This window comes from Salmo trutta, chromosome 24, assembly GCF_901001165.1.
Source record: "Salmo trutta chromosome 24, fSalTru1.1, whole genome shotgun sequence".
NCBI lineage: Eukaryota > Metazoa > Chordata > Actinopteri > Salmoniformes > Salmonidae > Salmo > Salmo trutta.
The window spans coordinates 45683699-45703661 of NC_042980.1; the positions used below are offsets into that span (position 1 = coordinate 45683699).

General features: G+C 43.5%; 1 protein-coding gene across 2 annotated transcripts in view; it reads right to left on the bottom strand.

The window, feature by feature from the left end:
* Positions 1-2999: 2999 nt before the first annotated feature.
* Positions 3000-19963, bottom strand: part of LOC115161390 (syntaxin-binding protein 5-like) — a 236131-nt gene continuing 219167 nt past the window's right edge. For both annotated transcript variants that reach the window (XM_029712341.1, XM_029712339.1), the window contains 6 exons: positions 19130-19366; positions 10368-10722; positions 10029-10194; positions 6245-6356; positions 3941-4161; positions 3000-3822 (listed from right to left, as the gene is read on the bottom strand). In XM_029712341.1, the coding sequence (XP_029568201.1) occupies positions 3781-3822; positions 3941-4161; positions 6245-6356; positions 10029-10194; positions 10368-10722; positions 19130-19366 (1133 nt within the window). In that variant the 3' untranslated portion in view covers positions 3000-3780. The remainder of the gene's footprint in view (positions 3823-3940; positions 4162-6244; positions 6357-10028; positions 10195-10367; positions 10723-19129; positions 19367-19963) is intronic.

The following is a 19963-nucleotide window of genomic DNA, read 5'->3' on the forward strand; positions in this document are numbered from 1 at the left end:
TGGGTTACATTTAGTCATCAAGAAAAAAAGACAAGTAAAACAAAGCATATAAATTATATTTGCTTCAAATTCATACCAGTCTGAATTCATTATATGTGACATAGAAGGCCTGTATACTATCGGTGCCAATGACGACCGACACTGCAAGGCTGACGACGGTAGGCTACGACTACAGCCTTCCCCGTAGCTCAGTTGGTAGAGCATGGTGTTTGCAACACCAGGGTTGTGGGTTCGATTCCCACGGGGGGCCAAGTACGAAGAAAAAAAATGTATGAAATTAAAATGAAATGTATGCATTCACTACTGTAAGTTGCTCTGGATAAGAGCGTCTGCTAAATGACTAACATGTAAATGTACTAGATTGGATCCAGCAGGCAAATGCACCGAACGAAGGGTACAGTGGGGCAAAAAAGTATTTAGTCAGCCACCAATTGTGCAAGTTCTCCCACTTAAAAAGATGAGAGAGGCCTGTAATTTTTATCATAGGTACACGTCAACTATGACAGACAAAATCAGAAAAGAAAATCACATTGTAGGATTTTTTATACATTTATTTGAAAATTATGGTGGAAAATAAGTATTTGGTCACCTACAAACAAGCAAGATTTCTGGCTCTCACAGACCTGTAACTTCTTCTTTAAGAGGCTCCTCTGTCCTCCACTCGTTACCTGTATTAATGGCACCTGTTTGAACTTGTTATCAGTATAAAAGACACCTGTCCACAACCTCAAACAGTCACACTCCAAACTCCACTATGGTCAAGACAAAAGAGCTGTCAAAGGACACCAGAAACAAAATTGTAGACCTGCACCAGGCAGGGAAGACTGAATCTGCAATAGGTAAGCAGCTTGGTTTGAAGAAATCAACTGTGGGAGCAATTATTAGGAAATGAGGGACATGTAAGACCACTGATAATCTCCCTCGATCTGGGGCTCCACGCAAGATCTCACCCCGTGGGGTCAAAATGATCACAAGAACGGTGAGCAAAAATCCCAGAACCACACGGGGGGACCTAGTGAATGACCTGCAGAGAGCTGGGACCAAAGTAACAAAGCCTACCATCAGTAACACACTACGCCGCCAAATCCTGCAGTGCCAGTCGTGTCCCCCTGCCAGGCCCATCTGAAGTTTGCTAGAGAGCATTTGGATGATCCAGAAGAGGATTGGGAGAATGTCATATGGTCAGATGAAACCAAAATATAACTTTTTGGTAAAAACTCAACTTTGGTTAAAACTCAACTCGTCGTGTTTGGAGGACAAAGAATGCCGAGTTGCATCCAAAGAACACCATACCTACTGTGAAGCATGGGGGTGGAAACATCATGCTTTGGGGCTGTTTTTCTGCAAAGGGACCAGGACGACTGAGCCGTGTAAAGGAAAGAATGAATGGGGCCATGTATCGTGAGATTTTGAGTGAAAACCTCCTTCCATCAGCAAGGGCATTGAAGATGAAACGTGGCTGGGTCTTTCAGCATGACAATAATCCCAAACACACCGCCCGGGCAACGAAGGAGTGGCTTCGTAAGAAGCATTTCAAGGTCCTGGAGTGGCCTAGCCAGTCTCCAGATCTCAACCCCATAGAAAATCTTTGGAGGGAGTTGAAAGTCCGTGTTGCCCAGCGACAGCCCCAAAACATCACTGCTCTATAGGAGATCTGCATGGAGGAATGGGCCAAAATACCAGCAACAGTGTGTGAAAACCTTGTGAAGACTTACAGAAAACGTTTGACCTGTGTCATTGCCAACAAAGGATATATAACAAAGTATTGAGATAAACTTTTGTTATTGACCAAATACTTATTTTCCACCATAATTTGCAAATAAATTCATTAAAAATCCTACAATGTGATTTTCTGGATTTTGTTTTGTCATTTTGTCTGTCATTTTTGAAGTGTACCTATGATGAAAATTACAGGCCTCTCTCATCTTTTTAAGTGGGAGAACTTGCACAATTGGTGGCTGACTAAATACTTTTTTGCCCCACTGTACCTCTGTTCTGGATTGGTAGTAGTGTTTAAATGGACCGCACTATAACTCAAGTCTTCTAGCTAGGCCTACTCTTATTTAATAAGAGAGTACCAGTCCGGAGACACTCCCAGCCATCCACAATAAATTGTTTATGATACACTCCCAGCCATCCAGAATAACATGTTTAGGATACACTCCTCCGTCCGTGGGCTTCATTCATGTTGAATTGCTTTTCGGCAGAAGAAAGAGTAAGAGTTTTTTTTTGTCTTTACATGGGCGTGTGTGGAGTCACACACTGACTTAACAAACTCATACACGATATGACAAAGAAGACAGGCAGAAGATTCCCAGTGAAGAACCATACAAAACACCAACGAAACAAAACAGGAAGAAAAAAATAAGAATATCAGAATTCTGTCAAAAGAACCAGAAACTCAGTTGACGAAAGACAACCAATCAATGACCATACTGAAAGGTTAGTCTCCCCCAATCTCATCTACAGCAAACATCAATATTACTACATAGACTAACTCTTTGCTAGTTTAAAGTAAAGGGCTTGGCCAGTATTGATTATATGGCACGTGAATAATCATTTTTTAATAAATATAAACACACTCAATAACAGGCTACTTTCACCACGGCCCCTCAGCCAACACAGGCTACTTTCACCACGGCCCCTCAGCCAACACAGGCTACTTTCACCACGGCCCCTCAGCCAACACAGGCTACTTTCACCACGGCCCCTCAGCCAACACAGGCTACTTTCACCACGGCCCCTCAGCCAACACAGGCTACTTTCACCACGGCCCCTCAGCCAACACAGGCTCCTTTCACCACGGCCCCTCAGCCAACACAGGCTACTTTCACCACGGCCCCTCAGCCAACACAGGCTACTTTCACCACGGCCCCTCAGCCAACACAGGCTACTTTCACCACTGCCCCTCAGCCAACACAACTTATTACCATTCACACATTACACATCTGTTCTCTGTGTTCATACATTTCCATCATGTGGCTGAAATGTTTTAGCTAACAGGTAAAGTACTCTAAGTAGCAGCACCCAACAGAATGAAATGAGTGTTGGTGAAGTGTAGTCGTTCAGAATGTGTAATACGTTTTGAAAGACTTGTGTTTTTGTTTTTGCACTGTTTAGACCCAAGAGATTTGATGGAATATGAATATCATCATGAGTATAATATTGGGAAAATAAAGTGTTGATACAGAAATTATATGTGTTCAAAAAACCTCATGAGAGTTATAAAGAAGGCAACAAAAAAACGTTTGGCTTTATAGCAATGCAGACATACATTTTCATTTTTATATATATATTTTTTTCAAATTTCCAAAAATATTTCAAAAAAAAAAATCACACTTTCTTTTGTTGGCTTATATTATTAAATACACATTATATTTAGTATTTGTTAAAGTAGCATGCTGCTTTTTGATATGGCAGTTGTATGTTATCAGTAGTCATCCATTTTGTTTAATGCAGTCTTGTTGGTTTCATAACGTTAGAGTATCTACACAGCAAGATCTGGGTAGCCCACCCACACACACTGATGAACTGTCATCATCCACTTCCTGGGTTCCCCCGTCTTACCAACGTACTTCCTGGTCTGTGTCCATCTCAGTGACCACCCTCTGTCCAAGTCTTGTGACAATGATGTACAGACATCCTGCAGAGAGGCCAATAAACACATAGTAATTTCTCTCTCTCTCGCTCTCTTTCTATTTCTCTTTCTCTCTCTCTCATCTGTAGAGTGATGGTCCATGTCCCAGCAAAGCATCAGCAGTCGTGGCCCGCTGTCCTACTTTAAAGTTGATACCATTTCTTGTCCTTGTGTTTCAGCATTACCTGTAGAGAACAGATAGAGACACAGGGGAAGGATAACTTTACAACATACCCCTCTTCATTTCCCCATGTTTCTCCATCACACAATCACTAGCTGGCTGGCTGGCTGGCTGAGCCGTACCTGGTGGGCGTGTGTTGAGAAGGTCTCTGCACTTTTTAACATGAGGGTGGTGCGTTCCTCCAGCTCTCCCAGTCTCTCTCCTCTCTGCTCCAGGGCGATGCGGGCTCGGGCCAGGTCCCCCACCACCCCGCCGGCTGCAGCCCTCACGTTCTCCAATCCCATTGGACCAGGGATGTGCTGGGCCAGGCTCCGAGAGGCCTTACCTGCTGCTGCCTCCCCAACTACAGAGGAGAGGAGGAGGGGGAGAGAGAGGAAAGAGAGAGAGGAAAGAGAGAGAGAAGAGAGAGAAGAGAGAGAAGAGAGAGCAGAGAGAGAAGAGAGAGAAGAGAGAGAAGAGAGAGAAGAGAGAGAGAAGAGAGAGAAGAGAGAGAAGAGAGAAGAGGAGAGGAGAGGAGAGGAGAGGAGAGGAGAGGAGAGGAGAGGAGAGGAGAGGAGAGGAGAGGAGAGGAGAGAGACTTATTATCCAAATCCATAAAAGACACAACCACCTAAAACAAAGTGATTCCTAAACCTTCCATAACAAAGCCATCACCTACAGAGAGATTAACCTGGAGAAGAGTCCCCTAAGCAAGCTGGTCCTGGGGCTCTGTTCACAAACAGAAACAGACCCAACAGAGAACCATGACAGCAACACAATTAGACCCAACCAAATCATGAGATAACAAAAAGAGAATTACTTGACACATTGGAAAGAATTTACCAAAAAACCGAGCAAACTAGATTTCTACTTGTCCCTAAACAGAGAGTACACAGTGGCAGAATACCTGACCACTGTGACTGACCCAAACTTAAGGAAAGCTTTGACTATGTACAGATTCAGTGAGCAAAGCCTTGCTATTGAGAAAGGCCGCCGTAGGCAGACCTGGCTCTCAAGAGAAGACAGGCTATGTGCACACTGCCTACAAAATGAGATGGAAACTGAGCTACACTTCCTAACATCCTGCCAAATGTATGACCATATTAGAGACATATTTCCCTCAGATTACATAGACCCACAAAGAATTCGAAAACAAATCCAATTTTGATAAACTCCCATATCTATTGGGTGAAATACTACGGTGTGTCATCACAGCAGCAACATTTGTGACCTGTTGCCACAAGAAAAGGTCAACCTGTGAAGAACAAACACCATTGTAAATACAACCCATATTTATGTTTATTTATTTTCCCTTTTGTATTTTTACTATTTGCACATCGTTACAACAGTGTATATATACATAATATAAACTGGGTGGTTTGAGCCCTGAATGCTGATTGGCTGAAAGCAGTGGTATATCAGACATCATACCACGGGTATGACAAAACATGTCTTTTTCCTGTTCTAATTACATCTGTAACCAGTTTATAATAGCAATAAGGCACCTTGGGGGTTTGTAGTATATGGCCAATATACCACGACAAAGGGTAGTATCCAGGCACACCGTGTTGTGTCGTGGCCATATACCACACCCCCTCGTGCCTTCTTGATTAAATTTGACATTATTACAAACTGTCTCACAGACAGACAGACAGACAGACAGACAGACAGACAGACAGACAGACAGACAGACAGACAGACAGACAGACAGACAGACAGACAGACAGACAGACAGACAGACAGACAGACAGACAGAACCAAAATAAACACATAGTAACACAATCATACCAAAATAAGGCAACATCCGCACTGAGCTAAAGGATAGAGCCTCCGCTTTCAAGGTGCAGGACTCTAGCCAAGACGGTTATAAGAAATGCTGCTATGCCCTCCGACGAACCATCAAACAGGCATATCGTCAATACAGGACTAACATCGAATTGTACTACAACGGCTCAAACGCTCGTCGGATGTGGCAGGGCTTGCAAACTATTACAGACTACAAAGGGAAGCACAGCCGCGAGCTGCCCAGTGACACGAGCCTACCAGATGAGCTAAATAACTTCTATGCTCGCTTCGAGTTAAGCAACACTGAAGCATGCATGAGAGCACCAGCTGTTCTGGACGACTGTGTGATCACGCTCTCCGTAGCCGATGTGAGCAAGACCTTTAAACAGGTCAAAATTCACAAGGCCGCAGGGCCAGACGGATTACCAGGACGTGTACTCCGAGCATGCGCTGACCAACTGGAAAGTGTCTTCACTGACATTTTCAACCTCTCCCTGACTGAGTCTGTAAAACCAACATGTCTCTCACCAATTGTCTCTCACAAACTGTCTCTCACCAATTGTCTCTCACAAGCTGTCTCTCACAAACTGTCTCTCACAAACTGCCTCTCACAAACATAAACAACACGCACTAAAACACACAACATCTAGAATGTGACCTACACAGCTCTTCTCTGTCGAAGGTCTGGGTATTGCCCCCGAAGAAGCCCTTGAGGAATCCTTTGTTCTGGGCCTCTGGCGTTTCTATAGGAGTGAAGAGCTCACCCAGCATGTCCTGAAACAACACACCACATATATTAACAGACAGACAGACAGACAGACAGACAGACAGACAGACAGACAGACAGACAGACAGACAGACAGACAGACAGACAGACAGACAGACAGACAGACAGACAGACAGACAGACAGACAGACACAATGTCATATTGAATCATCAGTTAGTGAGCTGATAACAACATTGAACCAAGAACTAGATTACAGTCATACCAATATAGACACATAGTAACAGTCATACCAATATATACACATACAGTGAGGGAAAAAGTATTTGATCCCTGCTGGTTTTGTACGTTTGCCATCTGACAAAGAAATGATTCTGTCTCTCACTGTTCAAATAAACCTACCATCAAACGTACAAAATCAGCAGGGGATCAAATACTTTTTTCCCTCACTGTAGTAACAGTCATACCAATATATACACATAGTAACACAGTCATACCAATATATACACATAGTAACACAGTCATACCAAAATATACACATAATACAGTAATACAGTCATACCAATATATACACATAGTAACACAGTCATACCAATATATACACATGGTAACACAGTCATATCAATATATACACATATTAACACAGTCATACCAATATATACACATATTAACACAGTCATACCAAAATATACACATAGTAATGTAATACAGTCATACCAATATATACACATAGTAACACAGTCATACCAATATAAACACATAGTAACACAGTCATACCAATATATACACATAGTAACAGTCATACCAATATATACACATAGTAACACAGTCATACCAATATATACACATAGTAACAGTCATACCAATATATACACATAGTAACACAGTCATACCAATATATACACATAGTAACAGTCATACCAATATAAACACATAGTAACACAGTCATACCAATATATACACATAGTAACACAGTCGTACCAATATAAACACATAGTAACACAGTCATACCAATATAAACACATAGTAACACAGTCATACCAATATAAACACATAGTAACACAGTCATACCAATATATACACATAGTAACACAGTCATACCAATATATACACATAGTAACAGTCATACCAATATAAACACATAGTAACACAGTCATACCAATATATACACATAGTAACACAGTCGTACCAATATAAACACATAGTAACACAGTCATACCAATATAAACACATAGTAACACAGTCATACCAATATAAACACATAGTAACACAGTCATACCAATATATACACATAGTAACACAGTCATACCAATATAAACACATAGTAACACAGTCATACTAATATATACACATATTAACACAGTCATACCAATATTTACACATAGTAACACATTCATACCAATATACACGCATAGTAACACAGCCATACCAAAATATACACATAGTACTGTAACACAGTCATACCTAAATACACACATAGTACTGTAACACAGTCATACCAATATATACACATAGTAACACAGTCATACCAATATATACACATAGTAACACAGTCATACCAATATATACACATAGTAACACAGTCATACCAATATATACACATAGTAACATAGTCATACCAATATATACACATAGTAACACAGTCATACCAATATATACACATAGTACTGTAACACATGTGGCAGATGAATCAGAATTAGTTGGGTAACATAGATAATTAAGATGTTTTATTTGCATAATATGCTTATGTGAGATACTTGTCATTAGAATGTATCCTTTGGATAATGAATGTTGGCAGTTGCACTTTTCCCTTAGCTGGGGCTCAGTCACTTGGGGCCCAGAGAGGGGAGAGGTCAGACTTGTCTTTGACATATCTCTGTTGCTATGCAGAATATCAGACAGGGAGGACAGAATGGAACATTGTCTTCATATGTGAATGTGTCTTTACCTATTCTTAAACCATATGAAGGGATGTCGTGATTAATGAGGAACCAATTATTTGTCTCCACAATGTCTGTGCGCAAGTCACTCCCCTCAGTGAGCTTGTCCAGGAGTGGAGTCAAGAGGGGGTTTACTTGAGATGGGAGTATCTAGAGTTGACAATTGAGTTATGCCATTGGATGAGGTAATGGTTCTGTGTTATGAAGTACCAGGAACGAGATTAGAACCTCGTCATAGGGACCAAACTGAACGATAATTTATAGCGAATGTTATCTGGCTAAGGGATACTCCTTTCTCAAGTATAAGGTTCCTTTGTGAACCATTCTATGTATCTGTGGTTCGTCATGTACGTTGAGAGGGGTGTATCTTGGCTATAAAAGATCTTTGTACTTATGTGTAGTCACTTTTTCAATGGTTCATTAGAGATAGCGCATCATTGAAAGTCAAAGTGCTTTTGCAAAAGCTCTTAATTATTAAATATGTAGTTTAAGTATAACTCTGACTGGTGTGTGAAGTTTGTAACTCTCCTCATTTGGTAATGCAGAAATTAGCCACCACACACAGTCATACCAAAATACACACATAGTAACACAGTCATACCAAAATATACACATAGTACTGTAACACAGTCATAACAAAATACACACATAGTAACACAGTCATACCAAAATACACACATAGTAACACAGTCATACCAAAATAAACACATAGTAACACAGTCATACCAAAATATACACATAGTAACACAGTCATACCAAAATATACACATAGTAACACAGTCATACCAATATAAACACATAGTACTGTAACACAGTCATAACAAAATACACACATAGTAACACAGTCATACCAAAATATACACATAGTAACACAGTCATACCAAAATAAACACATAGTAACACAGTCATACCAATATATACACATATTAACACAGTCATACCAAAATATACACATAGGAACACAGTCATACCAAAATATACACATAGGAACACAGTCATACCAAAATATACACATATTAACACAGTCATACCAAAATACACAGATGGTAACAGCAGATTTCACACAATATAATTTTTTGGCATGAAGGGATGGCAAGTTGGTTAAAATAGTTGATAAAAATATGTTTAAAATACTGTAGGTGAGGGAAAAGTCAACGATGACGGTGAGCCAATTTAAAAAGGAAGCTCGCAGAGGAGCATAACAGTGTTGGTGTTTTACTGTGCCAGCAGATGGCAGTGTGGTTATGCAGCATGTTCAGTCATGTTGCTGCTGGTAGAGAGGCTACATGTCTGGAGCTGGAGCTGGAGCTGGAGCACGCACGCACGCACACACACACACACACACACACACACACACTTACTCCACCATGGATACAGCACAGTGGAGCTAAAACCACACATGACAAGTGTGACGTTTCATTTCAAGGGTAATTGTCACGACTGGGCTTTACTAAAGGTATCAACTATGGCGTCCGTATATTTACTGCACCAGCGGCCCTGACAAATCACTCTGCCAAAGTGGCAGGATGCAACGTGTTGTCATGGCTACAGTGCAATGGGATACCCAACCCATATATAAACACACGTGCACTGGCATGGAATTCCTGTGTGAACTCACTCTGTTGAACACTCACACAAACAAACAAGTAGAGGGATATCGTCAATTATGCTGCAATCCACTAACAAATAAGGTGTGTACAAAACGGTGTGTACAGAAACACAAAAACATTCACAGTGGGAGAAAAAGCACACAGACAGACAGACGCACAGACAGGTGCTGACCTGCAGGTTGTCTGTCATCTCTTGGCTGTATGCGATGCGCTGTATCTCTGTAGGAGAGGTCAGGTACAGAGCCTGGCCGCCGTTGGTGAAGACGAAGGTGCGGGCGATACGCACGTCCGTCAGGGGAAGGTAGTTAGTATCCATTAGGAGTCTAAGACTGGGCAAACTGGGAGGAGACGACAACAGAGAAAAAAAACAACGTTCTCGAAAGGGTGGTAGTAGTAGTTGTAGAAGTAATCTCAGAACAGAAAATAACAAATGGTATTTTTCCTCCAATGAGGTGTCATCAAGTGTACACAACCAAGACAGCTTCATAACAGAGACAAACAGACTGTAAACCTGAGGGTCATGACGTGTCCGTTGGCGCAGAAGCAGGCCAGGCAGACGCTGTTGCAGACGGAGACAACGTCAGCCCGCAGGAGGAAGGAAGACTCTGTGACGTTGTGTGTGAACAGGACAGCCTGGGTAGGCATGAGGATGACCTTGGCCTGTTTCTCAGAACACACCACGGCCAGGTGACCGTCCCCACATGCCTCCTGGGAAGACAGTGGGGATAAGTTGACCAGCTTGCGCCTGCGGGGCTCGTCGGGGTCCTCGGGTTCCTGCCATACCTCGTAGGGACTCTGGATAAGAGTGCCCCCACAGTCCAGGAAGGAAAAGCATAGCACTGAGCCCTTCAGCATCAGGATGGTACCTAGGGGGGAGATGTTGTTTTGGTAACAATTGACCTTCACTACATACACCATAATGCATTCATTACACATCTAGGACCCTGAACAGGTTCTACCCCTTAGCCATAAGACTTCTATATAGTTAGTTAAATAGTTAACCAAATAGCTACCCGGACTATCTGCATTGACCCTTTCTGTGCTAACTCTTTTTACTCATCACGTACTGCTGTTACTGTTTATTATCTATCCTGTTACCTAGTCACTTTATTCCTAGTTATATGTACATATTTACCTCAATTACCTCGTACCCCTGCACAATTCCTCGGTACTGGTACCCAGTGTATAAAGCCATGTTATTACCTCGTACCCCTGCACAATTCCTCGGTACTGGTACCCAGTGTATAAAGCCATGTTATTACCTCGTACCCCTGCACAATTCCTCGGTACTGGTACCCAGTGTATAAAGCCATGTTATTACCTCGTACCCCTGCACATTGTCTCGGTACTGGTACCCTGTGTATATAGCCATGTTATTACCTGGTACCCCGTGTATATAGCCAAGTTATTACCTGGTACCCCTTGTATATAGCCAAGTTATTACCTCATACCCCTGCACATTGACTCGGTACTGGTACCCCGTGTATATAGCCATGTTATTACCTGGTACCCCTTGTATATAGCCATGTTATTACCTCGTATCCCTGCACATTGTCTCGGTACTGGTACCCCGTGTATAAAGCCAAGTTATTACCTGGTACCCAGTGTATAAAGCCAAGTTATTACCTGGTACCCAGTGTATAAAGCCAAGTTATTACCTGGTACCCAGTGTATAAAGCCAAGTTATTACCTGGTACTTCCTGTATAAAGCCAAGTTATTACCTGGTACTTCCTGTATAAAGTCATCATTACTCATTGTGTATTTATTATTACTTTTCTATTATTTCTCTATTTTCTTTATCTAGGCATTGGGAAGGGGCATTAAGTAAGCGTTTCACTATTAGTTTACACCTGTTGTTTATAAAGCATGTCACAAATATTTTAATTTGACTTCGATAATAATTTAATGAACGTGTTATAACAGATCCAAACCACATTATTGAAGGTTAATTAAATAGATCTATAGCTGATAGACTATATATATATATATATATATATATATATATATATATATATATATATATATATAAATACAAAAGTATGTGGACACCACTTCAAATTGGTGGATTGGGCTATTTCAGCCACAGCCGTTGCTGACGAAGTGTATAAAATCACACCGCCGAGTGATAAAGCATGCACCGCCTAAAAAAATAATCTGTCCTCCGGTTACAACGCTCACTACCGACTTCCAAACTGCCTCTGGAAGTAACGTTAGCACAAGAACTGTTCGTCGGGCGCTTTGTGAAATGGGTTTTCACGGACGGACGAGCAGCTGTACACAAGCCTAAGATCACCATGCACAATGCCAAGCGTCGGCTGGGGTGGTGGAAAGCTCGCCGCTATTGGAATCTGGAGCAGTGGAAACACAATCTCTGGAGTGATGAATCACGCTTCACCATCTGGCGGTCCGGGGAACAAATCTGGATTTGGCGGATGCCAGGAAAACGCTACCTGCCCCAATGCATACTACCAACTGTACAGTTTGGTGGAGGAGGAATAATGGTCTGGGGCTGTTTTTCATGGTTCGGGCTAGGCCCCCTTAGTTCCAGTTAAGGGAAATCCTAGTGGCAACAGTTTGGGGAAGGCCCTTTCCTGTTTCAGCATGACAATGCCACCATGCACAAAGCAAGGTCCATACAGAAATGGTTTATCGAGATCAGTGTGGGAAAACTTGTCTGGCTTGACATCAACCCCTTCAAAAACCTGTGAAATGAATTTGAACGCCAACTGCGAGCCAAGCTTAATCGCCCAACGTCAGTGTCCGACCTCACTAATGCTCTTGTGGCAGAATGGAAGAAAGTCACCGCAGCAATGTTCCAACATCAAGAGGAAAGCCTTCCCAGAATAGTGGAGGCTGTTAGTGGAGGCTGTCACGTGGAGGCTGTCACGTCACCCCGCTCCTCCGCTCTCTCCACTGGCTTCCAGTTGAAGCTCGCATCCGCTACAAGTCCATGGTGCTTGCCTACGGAGCTGTGAGGGGAACGGCACCTCCGTACCTTCAGGCTCTGATCAGGCCCTACACCCAAACAAGGGCACTGCGTTCATCCACCTCTGGCCTGCTCGCCTCCCTACCTCTGAGGAAGCACAGTTCCCGCTCAGCCCAGTCAAAACTGTTCGCTGCTCTGGCACCCCAATGGTGGAACAAGCTCCCTCACGACGCCAGGACAGCGGAGTCAATCACCACCTTCCGGAGACACCTGAAACCCCACCTCTTTAAGGAATACCTGGGATAGGATAAAGTAATCCTTCTAACCCCCCCCCCCAAAAAGATTTAGATGCACTATTGTAAAGTGGTTGTTCCACTGGATATCATAAGGTGAATGCACCAATTTGTAAGTCGCTCTGGATAAGAGCGTCTGCTAAATGACTTAAATGTAAATGTAATGTAAATGTTATAGCAGCAAAGGGGGAGGGACAAACTCCATATTAATACCCATGATTTTGGAATGAGATGTTTGACGACCAGGTTTACACATACTGTTGGTCATGTAGTGGATCTATAACGCATTCATGTGATGTTATGCAAAAGCTCATATTTTAGGTATCCCGATAGATGCACGTAAACAAAAACATTGTAGTGTCATCATTATGGCTGTTCTCAAATGTGTAATAGATGTCTATATATAGCTGTGGACAAAAATATTGGCACCTTGCACTTTCCTTAAATGATTCCCTATTTGTTCTCAAATAAGCGTTAGAGCGTTGGACTAGTAACCGAAAGGTTGCAAGTTCATATCCCCGAACTGACAAGGTACAAATCTGTAGTTCTGCCCCTGAACAAGGCAGTTAACCCACTGTTCCTAGGCCATCACTGAATATAAGAATTTGTTCTTAACTGACTTGCCTAGTTTAATAAAGGTAAAATTAAATTAAAATAAGTTGACATTTTTTGTAAAACTTACCACTTGATTGTCAACATTGCAGAACCGATTTTATTTTTGTAAACTTATGTTTTCAATTTTAATTTAGAAAATAAAGATAAATGGCATGGACAAAATTATTGACACCCTGGAGCTAGTACTTGGTTGCACAGCGTTAATTTGGTTGTCGTTCTTCATTTAGTCGTCAGTAAACTGATCTGAATTGCCAAAGAGCTTCAATTTTGTTTAATTGGTCCACAGAGGATTTTTCCCCAGGACTTAGGCTTGTTTAGTTGGGTTTTTGAGAAGTTTAAATCAGGCGTTCTTGTGTCTCCTTCAGCAGTGGGGTCTTCCTATGTTTACCAACGACCAAATTAAGTGTTTGCTGCCTCTGGTACTAGGGGTCTTGAACATGTGCAAGACGTCATGAAATCATTAGATTATCAAGGTGTTTTGGAGTGCAGTGATCAACCCAGTGTCCAAAAACTGTATCTCTGTTAAAACCTGTTGGGGATAGGGGGCAGTATTTGCACGGCCGGATAAAAAACTTACCCGATTTAATCTGGTTACTACTCCTGCCCAGTAACTAGAATATGCATATATATATTATTAGATTTGGATAGGAAACACTCTAAAGTCTCTAAAACTGTTTGAATGGTGTCTGTGAGTATAACAGAACTCATATGGCAGGCAAAAACCTGAGAAGATTCCATGCAGGAAGTGGAAATCTGATTTGTGAAATCACCTTTAACACTTTGCCTATGAGACACACCGTGAGTTAGGATTCATTTAGCACTTCCCAAGGCTTCCACTAGATGTCAACAGTCTTTACAAAGTGGTTTGAGTCTTCTATGGCAGAAACTGACCGAAAGAGAGGCTTGGAAAGTTGTTCACAGGGGGAGGGCCATTGCTACTATGACGCGGGCTCCCATGGGAACCCTTTTGTTCCGAAACGTTTAGTAAGACAATGCAATCGTCCGCCTTGAATATTTTTGAAGCTCTGGTTGAAAAAGGCCCTAAAGATTTATGTTATACAACGTTTGACATGTTTGAACGAACGTAAATATATATTTTTTGCTCTTTCGTGGCGACAAGTCTAGCGCGCCTCGTACATTATGAGTAGCCTTCGGAACGCGCTAACAAGAAGGAGCTATTGGGACATAAATTATTTACTTTTTCGAACAAAACTACATTTGTTGTGGACCTGGGATTCCTGGAAGTGCCTTCTGATGAAGATAATCAAAGGTAAGGGAATATTTACAATAGTATATTTGATTTTAGATGGTTCCAAGATGGCGCTAACCTGTATCGCATAGCCTATTTTTCTGAGCATACCACCTCGTTTATTGCAAAGTGTGATTTCCCAGTAAAGTTATTTTTAAATCTGGCAATGCGGTTGCATTCACGAGATGTTAATCTATAATTCTTTGAATGACAATATTAAATTTTAACAATGTTTTTGAATAGTAATTTAGTAAATTGTAGCGCTGCGTCATCGGAAGCATTTGAGGGAAAATATTTTCTGAACGTCATGCGCCGATGTAAAATGCTGTTTTTATATATAAATATGAACTTTATCGAACCAAAAATGTGTGTATTGTGTAACATGATGCCCTAGGAGTGTCATCTAATGAAGATTGTCAAAGGTTAGTGCTGCATTTAGCTGTGTTTTGGGTATTTGTGATGCATGCTAGTTGCTTTGAAAATGGCAGTGTGATTTCTTTTGGCAGGGTACTCTCCTGACATAATCTAATGTTTTGCTTTTGCTGTAAAGCCTTTTTGAAATCGGACAACGTGGTTCGATTCAGGAGAGGTGTATCTATAAAATGGTGTAAAATAGTAATATGTTTGAGAAATTGAAGTTATAGCATTTATGAGGTATTTGTATTTCGCGCGACGCGATTCCACTGGCTGTTGACTAGGGTAAGCGTCCCACGTTCCCAGAGAGGTTAAAGGTTGTGGGTCTTCAAGCAGGACAACCCCCAACACACATCAGAAGCACCATGGAATGGTTCAAGAAGAGATGCTGGACTGTTCTGTAGTGACCAGCCAATAGTCCAGATCTGAGTCACATTCAAAACCTACTGCGAGATCTGAACACAGTGGAGGGCACCCCTCAAACATTAAAGTATTTGAGCAGTTTCCTGACGAAAAGTGGTCCAAATTGCCAACAGAAAGGTGCAGCAAGCTCAGTCGGCTACAACAAGTGTTTGTCGGCAGTTATATTGGCCAAAGTCTGTGCAATTCAGTACTAGCTCCGGGCTGCCAATAATTTGGTCCATACTATTTGTCTTTGTGTTCAAAATAAAAACATTAAATTGTCTCTGAATTGTTGAAAATCCAGTAGCAATGTGTGGAGAACATAATTATTTTTGATCCAATTTCAATAAATTTCCAATAAATTATTTAAGGAATGATTCAAGAAAAGTGCAATCGTGCCAATATATTTCGACACAACTTGTCACGGTTGTCGTAGGATGAAGCAGACCAAAGTGCAGCGTGATTATCATTCCACATATTTATTAGTGAACTGTGAAACTATGCAATACATACAAATAAACTAGAGAACAAAAACAACAAACCGTGACGCAGAGGTGACACATACACTAACTCAAAAACAATCTCCCACAAACCCAGGTGGGAAAAACACCTAAAGTATGATCTCCAATTAGAGACATCGATGACCAGCTGCCTCTAATTGGAGATCATCCCAAACAAAACCCAACATAGAAATACAAAACTAGAACCTAACATAGAAAATGTAAACTAGAAAAAAAAACTGTCACACCCTGACCTACTCTACCATAGAAAAAAACTGCTTTCTATGGTCAGGACGTGGCAGTACCCCCCCCAAAGGTGCGGACTCCGAACACACCACAAAAATTAAAATAAAAGGGAGGGTAGGGTGGGTGACTAATGTCTATGGCGGCTCTGGTGCAGTACGCAGAACCTTCTCATCCCGCGGATCCTCCAGCAGAGGAGGCAGAACCGGTTCGGGGCATAACCCCCGCTCCGCCCGTTGATCCCTCTGCTTTTGTGTCACCGGACCCTGGATCGTTGCAGGAGGTTCTGTACTGGGAACTGTCGCCGGAAGCTCTGGACTGGGAACTGTCGCCGGAAGCTCTGGACTGGGAACTGTCGCCGGAAGCTCTGGACTGGGAACTGTCGCCGGAAGCTCTGGACTGGGAACTGTCGCCGGAAGCTCTGGACTGGGAACTGTCGCCGGAAGCTCTGGACTGGGAACTGTCGCCGGAAGCTCTGGACTGGGAACTGTCGCCGGAAGCTCTGGACTGGGAACTGTCGCCGGAAGCTCTGGACTGGGAACTGTCGCCGGAAGCTCTGGACTGGGAACTGTCGCCGGAAGCTCTGGACTGGGAACTGTCGTCGGAAGCTCTGGACTGGGAACTCTCGCCGAAAGCTCTGGACTGGGAACTGTCGCCGGAAGCTCTGGACTGGGAATGCGCACTGGAGGCCTGATGCGTGGGGCTGGCACAGGTGGCGCCAGACTGGTAACACGCACCTCAGGGCGAGTGCGGGGAGCAGGAACAGTACACCCCGGACTGGGCAGGCGCACTGGAGGCCTGATGTGTGGGGCTGGCACAGGTGGCACCAGACTGGTGACACGCACCTCAGGGCAAGTGCGAGGAGCAGGAACAGGGCGTACCAGGCTGGATAGACTCACTGGAGGCCGGGTACGTGGGGCAGGCACAGGATATACTGGGACGTGGAGGCGCACTGGAGGTTTCGAGCATAAAGCTGGCACAATCCGTCCTGGCTGGATGCTTACTTTCGCCCGGCAAATGCGGGGTGCTGGCACAGGACCCACTGGGCTGTGCTGGTACAGGACCCACTGGGCACTGGCGATACAGTGCGCAGAGCCGGCGCAGGATATCCTGGACCGAGAAGGCGAACTGGAGACCAGGAGCGCTGAGCTGGCACCACCCTTCCTGGCTGAATGCTCAACATAGCTCGACAAATGCGGGGCGCGGGCACAGATCGCACCGGGCTGTGAATGCGCACTGGTGACAGAGTGCGCATCACCGCATAACACGGTGCTTGCTTCTTCACTCACTCCCCATGGTAAGCACGAGGAGTTGGCTCAGGTCTCCACCCTGACTCTGCCAATCTCCCCGTGTCCCTCCCCCCAAAAAAATTGGGGGCTGCCTCTCGCACTTGCCTCGTGGTTGGTATAGTGCCTCGTAATATCGCCGCTCCGCTTTCGCTGCCTCAATCTCCTCTTTAGGATGGCGATACTCCCCAGTCTGCCTCCAGGGTCCTTTCCCGTCCAGCATCTCCTCCCATGTCCACTAGTCCATTCCACGCTGCTTGGTCCTTTGGGGGTGGGAGATTCTGTCACGGTTGTCGTAGGATGAAGCGGACCAAAGTGTAGCGTGATTATCGTTCCACATATTTATTATTAAACTGTGAAACTATGCAATATATACAAATAAACTAAAGAACAAAAACAACAAACCGTGACGCAGAGGTGAAACATACACTAACTCAAAAACAATCTCCCACAAACCCAGGTGGGAAAACCACCTACTAAAGTATGATCTCCAATTAGAGACAATGATGACCAGCTGCCTCTAATTGGAGATCATCCCAAACAAAACCCAACCTAGAAATACAAAACTAGAACCTAACAACATAGAAAATCTAAACTACAAAAAACCCCTGTCACGCCCTGACCTACTCTACCATTGAAAATAACAGCATTCTATGGTCAGGACGTGACACAACTATATGTCTTATGGATCTGCAACGGATGCATAATGGATATGCAGTCAAATTAAATCGCTTCCAGAGTTTTTTTTATATAATCACCGTTTTATATTCACTTTTGTTTCTGATCTTTGTATTTAATTGGACTGATTTCAGTCGTTGATATTGAATGAGACAGTAGGAGGACAGAGAAGAATGAGACAGGAGGAGGACAGAGAAGAATGAGACAGTAGGAGGACAGAGAAGAATGAGAGAGGAGGACGATATAGAAGAATGAGAGGGAAGGAGGACAGAGAAGAATAAGATAGTAGGAGGACAGAGAAGAACGAGACAGTAGGAGGACAGAGAAGAATGAGACAGTAGGAGGACAGAGAAGAACGAGACAGTAGGAGGACAGAGAAGAACGAGACAGTAGGAGGACAGAGAAGAATGAGACAGTAGGAGGACAGAGAAGAATGAGACAGTAGGAGGACAGAGAAGAATGAGACAGTAGGAGGAGGGAAAATCAATATGCGCTGGCAAATTAACATTATCACACCCTTATTAGCATATGAATAACCTCAGCACCCTGTGAGTCAGTCAGTCATTTCTCCATTACTATCATGTCTAATGTCATTGCTCAGACAGCAAAATAAAGTAGGCTAAGGCAGGCCACATCAAGGCCATTCTTCCCCCAGAGCAGGCTCACCGCTGGGCCCCATGGTGACAGGCTCCTCCAGCCTCTCCTTCTCTGTGGGGATGGATATGGGCAGTAGGAGGACCACACCCAGGCTGGTGCCCACCCACAGGCAGGCGGTGGGCAGGGAGTCAGCTTTACGACCGTAGGACTCTCCAAACTGCAGCGTGGTCACCGCTTCCTTGGTGTCGCGGTCGATACTGGACACACTGGAGCTCCGCGAGCGGCTGAACGAATTCTCTCTGCTCTCTGCTTTACAGGAGACACACATACACAATGAGACAGAGAGACAGAGAGAGGAAGAGGGGGAGGGGGAGAGAGAGAGAGGGGGAGAGAGAGAGCTTAGACAGTAGAGAGAGACACAGAGAGAGAGACCGAGAAAAAGAAAAGGGGGAGAGACAACGAGCAGTCAAGTGATCTTCACAGTGTGAGCTGGAATGGAATCAAACCAAATATTCACACACACACACACACGCACACGCACACACACACACACACACACACACGCGCGCGCGCGCGCGCACACACACACACGCACGCACGCACGCACACACACACACACACGCACACACACACACACACACACACACACACACACACACTCTCTCGCAAAAATGATGTCATAGCTCTAGTGCTAAGTTACAGTTGAATCCATGGAGACAGAAGACAAGTCATGTGATCATGTGACTATGGCCCAATGAGCGCAAACACACAGAACCAAACCATGATTCTGTCCCATTTTATGTTCCCTCACTCACAGCAGGTTCAATAAAAACCTTCATGTGCATATACACACACACACACACACACACACACACACACACACACACACACACACACACACAC